General features: G+C 34.9%; 1 protein-coding gene across 3 annotated transcripts in view; it reads left to right on the forward strand.

Moving 5' to 3' along the window:
- Positions 1 to 10,689, forward strand: part of Ano3 (anoctamin 3) — a 310,140-nt gene that overhangs the window by 200,386 nt on the left and 99,065 nt on the right. For all 3 annotated transcript variants that reach the window (XM_021184432.3, XM_029474347.2, XM_021184438.3), the window contains one exon: positions 4,945 to 5,041. In XM_021184432.3, coding sequence (XP_021040091.1) covers positions 4,945 to 5,041 — 97 coding nt within the window. The remainder of the gene's footprint in view (positions 1 to 4,944; positions 5,042 to 10,689) is intronic.

Consider the following 10,689-nt stretch of genomic DNA (forward strand, 5'->3'; position numbering starts at 1 on the left):
CCTCCCATCACCATATATCTATTATTATTTATTCTGTTTCAGTTTCCTATCTGTCCCTCTAGTCCCATAAATTATACCTAGCCTCTGTGTTACTAAAGATGATAGTTGGCTATCATTGTCTTAACAGCTAGTATCCACATTTAAGTGAATACATACTATATTTGTCCGTCTGTGTCTGGATTACTTTACTCAAGATGATTTTTATAGTTCAATCTACTTACCTGCAGTTTTCAAGATTTCATTTTTATAATGGCTGAGTAATATTCCATTGTATAAATATATATTTTCTTTACCGTACCTTCTATTGAGAGATTTCTAAGTTGTTTCTAATTTCTGAATATTATGAATAGAGTAGCAATGAACATTGCTGAGTAAATGTCTCTGTAGTAGGATGAAGTATTCTTTGAATAAATGCCCAAGAGTGGTATAACTGGATAATGAGAAACTTCTTCCTGAGGAACTCCCACACTGGTTTCCATAATGGCAATTTTTCACTCCCACCAGCAGTGGATGTAAGTTTTCCCCTTACTCCACATGCTCTTCAGCATGATTTGTCACTTGTCTTATTTCTCTTAGCCATTTTGATGGGCTTAAGATGACATCTCAAATAAATTTTGATTTTCATTTCCTCATGACTAAGTGTTCTTTAAGTGTTTCACAGCCATTTGAGATTTCTTTATTGAGAATTCTCTCTTTAGACCTATACCCCTTTTATAATTGAGTTATTTGTTTTTATGATATTTAATTTTTTTGTGGAGTTGATGAAAACCTTCCCCTTGTTCTAGGGCTTGTTGTTTTGTTTGAATGAGTGTCCTTTTCTATGCCTCTCATTTTATGCAGTGACATTTATTGTTAACTTTAGTCATTCTCCTAACAATGTTCTGTTTAGAAAGTATTCCCCTGTGCTTATAAGTTCTAGGGTAGCCCTCACTTTCTCTTCTATCAGGTTCAATGTATCTGGTTTTATGTTGAAAGCTTTGATCCATTTGGAGTTGAGTATTTTAAGGAGTTAAGTATGGATGGATTTGGAATCTTTTACATGCAGTTGCCCAGTTTTATCAGCAGCATTTATTGAAAGTCCTATCCTTTTTCCAGAGTTTGTTTCTGGCTGCTTTATCAATCAGGAATCAGTAACTTTGTGATATTCATTGATCATTGTGTCTATTTTTGTGCCAATACCATGCTGTTTTTATGAGGACATTCTGTAGTACAATTTGAAGGCAGAGGTGGTGATACTTCTTTCAATATGCAGTGTAGTTTTAGCTAAAAATACAATGGAAAAAAGAAAACATTTTCAAAAAATGATGCTGGTCTAACTGGCTCTGTATGTAGAAGAATGAAAATAGACCATATTTGTCACCTTGCACAAAGCTCAAGTCCAAGTGGATCAAGGACCTCAACATAAAACCAGATACACTGAATCTAATAGAAGAGAAAGTGGAAAAAAAAAAAAAAGAAGAGAAAGTGGGAAAGAGCCTTGAACTCATTGTCACGGGGGAAATTTTCCTAAACAGAACTCCAATGGTGCATGTTCTAAGATCAAGAATTGATAAATGGAACCTCGTAAAACTAGAAAGATAAATTGGCAACCATGCACCTGACTGTTGGTTACCACCTAAACTGTGGAATGAATTTTTTAGTAAAACAACTTCTAAGCATTGCTTTCACTATGTCAATGAAAATTCTGAGTTCATTTCTTTTTGCAGTGTATTCAGAGATGGAATTATAGGATCATATGGTATCATATGAGAGCATTTTTTTTTTGTATTTATTTTTCTCACATATATTACATTCTGAGCACAGTGTCCCCTCCCTAGCACCCTCCCTGTACTCCCCATCTCTCCTCTACTTGATCCATTCCTTCTCCATTTCCCTTCAAAACGGCTCAGATCTTCCAGGGATAGCAGCTAAACATGGCATATCAAGTTGCAATAAAACTAGGCACTTCCCTTATATTAAGGCCAGAAAAGGCAACCCAGAAGGAGAAAAAGGATCCCCAAAACAGGAATTAAAACTTTGTGAAGCATTTTTATCCTGCTTCCCATAAGAGCATGGCCTTTAAGATTCTCACTATATACAACTGTTTCAGTATTTCCACATCCTGAATGATATTTATTTTCAGTTACATTATAAAATGTTCTAGCAGTTCAGGCTGGAGATAAATCTCAGTGGGAAAGCACTTGTTTTATATGATCAAGGCCCTGGGTTCAATCCCCAGAAACCTCTCCAACCTCTACATAAAAAGAATAAAATTCAGTTTTAATGCTAATGGTGGAGTTGACTTACAGTTGCTTGTTTATATTGGATTCTAAAACTGACGTTTTGCCCATGTTAAAATGCTACCACACCCATAATCTTTCCATTTCTGTCTTCACCCCTTTGCTCCAATGCGTTCATCACCCAGCAGATAGTCCCTGTTCTCTGCTTTGTCCTGAGTTGAATCACTAGGAACACAGGACTAGAGGAGTAGGTCCAAACATCTTCCCCAAAAGGACTGAACATTGTCCTTTCTTTAAGTGGTAGTGATTGTTTTTTCTTTGAAATTGGCCTATATTCTGCAAATTTAGCATAAATATAAAAATAAAGAAAACCCCAATTACAGTGTCAGTGTAGATTGTCAAGCTCTGGAAAAGAACGGAATGACATATTCTTCCACCTTGCTCTAGAGGCTAAGTAAAGTACAATAAATTTTGATACACAAATCCCCTATTTCCAGGGATGGGAAAGTTGACAAAATCTATTATTCCCAATCTGGTAAAATGGCTTGGTGTGTAAAGGCAGTAAAACCTAAATACCAGAGTTTGGTGCCTGGACCCACATTGGGAAGAAGAGAACCAGTTCTATAAGGTGTCTTCCAACATGCATCACACACACACACACACACGTAACTAAAATGTAATGCTTTTAAAATCAATAATAATCATTTTGTAGGGCATGGCAGCACACATCTGTCTCCCTAGCACTTGGGAGAAGCAGCAGGATTGGGAGTTCAAGACCAGTCTCAGGCTAAACAGTAGCCTGAAGTCAGCCTGAGCTAGTTGAGACCAGTCTAATGAAACAAACAAATGTTTAGTATTTTTTAATACAATGTATTAAATTAAGCTTTTAGCAAATTACAGAAATTGAATTATATGATTGTGACAGTAAAATAAAACCCCCTGTAATGATTTGAATTCTAAATGTGGTAATAATAAAAGCTTTCTTTCATAGCAAAGTCAAAAAGATGATGTACTACAGACCAACCCTAAACTTTTACTTTGTATGAGATTCCAATGTAGGATGAATTGTGAAACATTTGTGAAATGTGCTGTTATTGAATCATTTTAATTAAAATTTTCTTCAAGAACTATGTATTTTTTATTTTTTAAACTTTGTAGAATTATTAAAAGGATATACTGTGTTCTTTCACTTTTGATGCTGCAAAAATATATATTTTATCATTTCCTACTTCATGTAAACATCCTAATTACTAGAAAAATGTACATGGAAGAAATAGAGTGTGGTGTGTGGTGTGCATTGTGTCATCATTAATCCGTTCATTTTGGTGGACAGATTCTCCTCAATTTGAAATAAACTTGACTCTGTTTCAATTATGTTATAATTAATAGAAGAGCAGATAGATCTACACTCAGCAAACTCTTCATGTTCCGGTGGTATCCTTCCGAGCTCTATGATCTTGAGTATGACCTTGAGCTAACCATGGAAGCTGAATATGTGCTTCTGTTTCCTGTGTTTAGCAGAGATAACTGACATCACCTGAGACTGGTGAAGACTCAGCAGGTCAAGACATATCGATTCCTCTTCTTCTTACAGCTTTCTTGATGCATCATCTCATTGCTTACTATTTACTCCCACTTTAAACTGGGGTTGTAAAGATCTCACATTCAAATACACATGTTTTTGGCTTTGACTATATAATTTTTTTAATCAGTGGATCTACTGTAAGCTTTGCCAATTAAATTTAAATTAAAATTTTCATTTCAAAACGTTTTCCAAAGCCTTCAAATTCTTTACAACATTTTAAAAGCAGATGTATTTAAAAACAATTTATTAGAGAAACACAAAGTTAGGCCCATAGATGACAAATAAAATAACAACACATTCTAAAATGGGGTTGTTGTGAACACTGAGTAGATAGATAAAGCATTTTGGAACAATGGTAATGTTCCTTTCTCTTATTATAAAGCATGTTATAGTGAACATTGGATTATTTAATGGGCTTAAAATGGAAGTGATAAATTCATAAAATAACATTATAATTTAACTTATATTTACTTGGGGACTATGTTATTATCATGACAGGGTTTTCAAGAAACACCCTCTCCCTCACCGTCTCTCTCTCTCTCTCTCTCTCTCTCTCTCTCTCTCTCTCTCTCTCTCTCTCTCTCTCTCTCTCACACACACACACACACACACACACACACACACACACACACACACACACACACCAAACAGATAGACAGACAGAAGGAGATCCTTTAATTCTTAGAGATCAGTCTGCATAACATCGTGTGCTGCAGTGTATGTTATGGATTAACATATCAGTAGGCTTTTGAAGTCAGAATAGTCAGGTGTGACTCTATATTGGCCAATTCTAAGATGGTGAAATTATTGAATACTTCATAGATATGCTACCTAAGATAATTCTGTGTGTCATGAGAGATCATGGATCAAAATGTCTTTATTTTAAAATAACATATTATACAAGTTGATATATGGCCTATTAATGTATTATTTTGGCAGTTTTCTAAAATTGAAGAAACAACCCCAAAAACTTTTCTATCAGAAGTAGTCTAAGATACTTATGTGGAGGCCATCTATCATCTAACTCTATCCTGAGTGTTTTTCATTTCTTCCTTGTTCCTCTGCATTGCTGCCCCAAGTACTGTTTGGTAGGGGCTAAAACAGGAGTTCATATGTTTTTCTTCCCTTTGATTTTTCAAGCCAAGAAATCTGTAAAGCCACTGAAGTCTTCATGTGTCCTCTGTGTGACAAGAATTGCTCACTGCAGAGACTCAACGACAGCTGCATCTATGCCAAGGTGAGTGGCAGCCACCATAGCCTCTGCCCTCAGCTCCCATTTTGGTTTTTTTGTTTGTTTGTTTGTTTGTTTGGTTTTTTTGTTTGTTTTTTATAAGAGTTAGACAGTGAAAAGTTCCCTGGTAAATTGTTTTTCTGCCAAAATTAGTTGTCTCCAAAAATTTCAACATTACTAGTATCATTGACAAATGGGAAAAATCAATCTGTTGCAATTAAAAAGAGGATATATTTTATTTTAGTATCTTTTTTTTCTGTGTTATAACTTATAACTGACACCTTGGGCACAAACTTCCACTTGACATCACATCTGATTCATTTTATGAAAATAACTATTTTCATGGCTGATGATTCAATTTGTATGTCATTAATTTATTAAGTTAAAATATTTCTAGTAGCACAGAAGAAATGTAATATCATTTCCCAAAGTCCTATATTGCTGTCTATCTGGATTACCTGAAAGACTTTTAACCTCTTGAAGAGCAAGCCGCATCTCAGAGAAATTAAATAATAACCTTTAGGTAAGAATCTAGATGTTACCACATTACAAAATATATAAAAGTTTCTAGGTGAACACAAATGTAAAAAACACTGGTTCTTACAGTTTTCATTTTCAGAGATTTATTGAAAAATATTATGTAGTAAACTAGATTAGATACATGTAAAGATAAAATGATGTGTTTTGTTAAGGCTTATGCATCTGCGAAGCATGTCACAACAATGAAGATAATAGGCATTTCTGTCACCTTCAAGGCTGCTTCATCACTTGCTACCTCCTTCCCTCATTCTTCTCTGCTTCCCCCCACACCTCATACAAGTCCTCTGTTTAGGTAACCAATTACAATGGGCCATCATTGATAAGCATACATCTTTTTTGATTCATGTATATGGAATTAAATAGTAAGATGTTTTTTTCTGACTTCTTTTTTTTGTTGTTGTTTTCTTTTTTTTTTTTTGGTTTTTGGAGACAGGGTTTCTCTATATAGCCCTGCCTGTCCTGGAACTCACTTGGTAGACCAGGCTGCCCTCGAACTCAGAAATCCACCTGCCTCTGCCTTCCAAGTGCTGGGATCAAAGGTGTGTGCCACCACCGCCCAGCCTGACTTCTTTTTTTATACTGTACCAGTTTTTAAATTCATTTATAATGTGACTTTTATCAACAGAACATTCTTCATTATTGAGGATACTATTTCATTTTCTCTATATCAAATTTTGTTATTTGTTTACATGTTAATGTATTTCTGATTTTAAACAAAGCTTCTAAAAGCACTGCTTTCTATGCCTTCTGACAATTGTTATTCCTCTTCAGCCAATGTATAGAAGTAGAATAGTCAGCATATGTAATAGCTTGTTAGTTTTTAACCAGTTTAGGTTATTGCAATGCTTTGCCTGAAGGGAGTCACCTATTTAAGAAAAGAGGGTTATTGTAGTTCATAAATATGGAGGAATGATATTCCAGGATATCATCTGTTTAAAGTCTTCTTGCTAACAGAGCCCTAACATAATGCAGAGCAGACACATACGTGAAGACATCGCAGGGTAAGAACTGTATAAAATCTAAAGTTCTATCATAAGACTCATACAATCTCATGACTCTACAATCTTACTCACTGCTCAGAGTCTCAAACTCTAAACATTGAAGTCATACTGCTCTTCCATCCTGTTACCTTAAAATTAGGTAGTCAAACACTGTCCATAATGACTTTTGCAAAACAGCTGAACAACCATTTTCCAAATTGGTTAAACTACATTATAGATCATGCCTTTTGGTGTCATGTCCTAGAGTTGTTTCCCATACAGTCACTGACTATATCAATCTTTGTAAATTGTAATGACCCTGGTAGATGGCTTGATGTATCTTGTTATGGTTTAGTTACTTAAAAGTCATTTGATATCTGGTAGAGGCGTCTTGCTCTCTAAATATTCAACTTGGATCACCGCAGTGCTCTGTCTAGATCTAATTGTTCTCAACAACAAAAGCAATATCTTCCTGTGCACTCTACTAAGGTACCAGAAACAATGAGGGACTCTTAGCTGGCCAATGAAAGCGTGTGCTTAGGGATCGTTTGGGGATTCTTGGTTCTGTCCTAGGCCTCAGATAGTTTCCTTATTTACATGCACACTTGATGCACAAATATCACTAAATGACTTACTCTAAATATTCTAACTCCTACAGTTCTTTGTATATCTGGAACTCTTTTAGGAGAGTAATCTCAAGTAATGGCAATACCTTATTTCTTTCTGCATCTATCTTATTGCCGTACATACTTTGTACAGTTTTGATTGTTTCTAACATAGCTGTAAAAATGATCCTTATTGGTCTGTCTACCTTGTCTGAAAATAAAGTTCTCCATACAATTAATTTTGACAAAGTTAAGTGCAATACCAATAGGTAATCACTTTTTCACAAACCAAAATTTGAACAAATTCAAAAATTTATTGAAGTTAGCTTCTGACTTGTTTATCTTGAATAATCAGCATGAAAAACACGACATGATTATTTTATAAAACACTATATAATTATTTTATAAAGCACTGTATGATTACTTTTGAGATTGAGTTTAAGAAAGCCTGCCAAAGATGATAGACTGAGATAGATGATATCATGTTTTGCAGCTTTATTTCACATCACTTTTTGAAGAAGTCCAGTGTAGCACAGATTGATGATACAGATTAGTTACACTAAAGGCAGGTAGGTTGATAAATGGGTGGATATATGCATATACAACTCAGTTTGTTATGAAGGTAAGAAATGACATAAAGTTCTAAAGTATGACAGCCTTAGGGATATTAAAGGTCTAGATGTATGTCACTTCAAATACTTCGAAAACTTCTTGGACTAATCTAATAATGGCAAAACTACCATTAAAGACAAAAATATCCATATGTGACAGAATTAAAAAGTAGAGAATCTACTCAAGAAAGTTGAAATCTACAAAGCTTTTGCCAATATTCAATATGAATATAGAAAATACTCAGACATTTCAGAATTCACTTGAAAATTTAGAAAGAATGTATGAGTCAACAAACAAAATAAAATATTGTCTTTCACAATAACACAAGAAATAAGTCCCATCTGTATGAAATATTTAAGGTCCTGCATTTTCTAGTTAACATTAATTTAAGCTACTTGTTTTACACCTATAATTTTGTGATTATTCTATAATTGATAGAAAAAATGAAACTACATTTTATATGTTAAGCAGTCTAGATTTATATCACTAGACACAAGACAATTATGCCATGACACTATGGTTTTTCATGGAATCCATCAATTCTTGAGACTGTGGTAAAACTATAGAAATTAGCATATTTAATTAAATAATTCAGTGATATTTGTGCATTGATTTAAAGACAAAACACTATAAAATCAATTCATATGATGCCAGAATTGTTCTCAAAAGTAAAATAATTAAATAGAGGCACTCAATACTTTGAGCAATTGTAAGAGCATCTCAATCCTTTAAGCTAAGCTCATTCATCATGTCCCCCTAGGATTATATAACTTTTACCTCTTTAGAAAACATTTATTCAATAGTTATATCTGACTCAAACTATACAATTACTACAAAAGTGCACCAAAAATAGGACAGTAGGCTTTATATTTAAGAAATTTCAAGAAAGTTTGTGATAAATTGAAGAGGATCAGAGCCCAACATTTGATGATTTACAATCAGTTAATCAAGGATACGACATAGAAATCTACCTTGTTTAGGTAATACAACTGTGGTACTGATTCTGAGGAGCACATTTTAAGATGATTGTGTAGGCAAGCACTAAACCATGTTCCTTTGTGTGTGTTTGGTGTTTCATGTATGTTGCATCTAAGAACATTGAATATAAACCATTAAGCATTATCTCTCTTACCCAAGAGTTAATGATTAAGGAGTGAGAAAGAATTGCATCCCAGCATAAATCCCAGTTCCCATATGAGCATGCCTTCAGGGATAGCCCAGCCTATATAATTGGATTAGCTCAGACGATCCCTGCTCATTTACTGTAGTCAGGATTTGTGAGTGTGTTAGTATCTGGGAACCATGCTGTTCCTAACCTACCAAGCAGCATAAGAGGAGATCCAATAGCTATAGCAGAGGAGACACAGACTCAAGTTTCCTATCTCATAGGAAGTGGATGTCCTTAAACAATACCCGCATTCATCTATGGCTAACCATGCTCAGCTTTCAAAGCTAAATCAGACAGCATTCACCATGGAGAATTTGTGCTGTTCAGTCAGTAAAGCCTCCTCTTCTTACACTACCCTCTGCACACCAACAATGTAAACTAAAATGAGTGTTCATACATCTTTTTAGTCATAAAGGCAAGCTATTTTCTAGTGAAAAAGTGATCACAAAGGTGCATTCCCAAGAAGAGCAAGCCTCTACAGTTTTTTTAGAAAAGTCTGATATAATCCTTGAATGTTTAAAATGTAATCTGATGTATTCTTTGATGTAGTAAATGGTCTTTACTAGTAGTTAGTCACATAAATGTTCATGGTTTTCCTGCCAATTACCCCAAACCTAATATTGAACATTCCACCATGTGTTCAATTACCCAGTATTATGCATTTTAACTGAACCTCTTGTCTGCCAGTATCATAAGGTCACTAGTAACCAGCTGCAATCCCAGGCTAATTGTTTATCTCTGTGATCTCCAATATCTTGATCCCTTTCATATCTTAATAAGCTGTAAATATAACAAAATTATTTTCACATTCTTACCCTCCTGCTTACTGCATGTTTTGAAGTACTCTCTGGTCCACATTTTAGTTTTATCTCTAGATACATGTATAAGACTGACAATTAAAATATGCATATATTAATGTTATACATATTCACTATAATTGACTAAGAGAGGCCCATTGGTTGTGCAAACTTTAAATGCCTCAGTACAGGGGAATGCCAGGGCCAAGAAGTGGGAGTGGGTGGGTGGGGGAGTGGGTGGGGGAGCGTGCGGGGGACTTTGGGATAGCATTGGAAATGTAAATGAAATAAATACCCCCCCAAAAAAATTCAAATATGAACTCAAACATGCCTAAAAGGTTTATAAGAGAACTTTTTAATAGATAACGAAAACCACTTTAAAACCAAACACTACAGAAACCTTTACCAAAACCATCCACAAAGCATCGTTTACTTCCAGTTTTCTCAAAGCATGGGTGCCTTTGAAGCAGGGGGAAACCTCCTTTCTTGGTGACCTTTAATTCCTCATAGGTAAAGCCTCTGTAGCATTCTGAGAAGCTGTTCCTGTACCAAGTCTGTTTAAAAGGGAAACAGACAGCTGTTCAACTGAGACAGCTCAGGTCTCTCTGCTGGATGTCCCTGGAAACAAAGAGACTGGACTCCCCTGCTGGATGTAATTTTTGTGAGCTCGGTGGGGGAATTTTTCTATGATCCTTGTCTCTGCTGTCCATAATGGTTATTCTGAAAAGCAACATCTAATATTTTTAGAAATCTCCAGCCTTCACCAAAATAAAAATTTTAGAATCATAAAGGATATTTTGTGCTTATTATCATTAAGGTTTATCTTTCTTGTTTGTTTTCTGCCCTATGCTGGGAATCAGAACAAAGGCTTGCATGTGCATCCTAGATTAACTCTCTTCCTCTGAACTAAGCATGAGGTTTTAAATAGGCTAAAGTAGAAATATACACTAGT

Source organism: Mus caroli, unplaced genomic scaffold (genome assembly GCF_978045245.1).
Source record: "Mus caroli unplaced genomic scaffold, Mus_caroli_1 scaffold_2, whole genome shotgun sequence".
In the NCBI taxonomy this organism is placed as follows: Eukaryota; Metazoa; Chordata; class Mammalia; order Rodentia; family Muridae; genus Mus; species Mus caroli.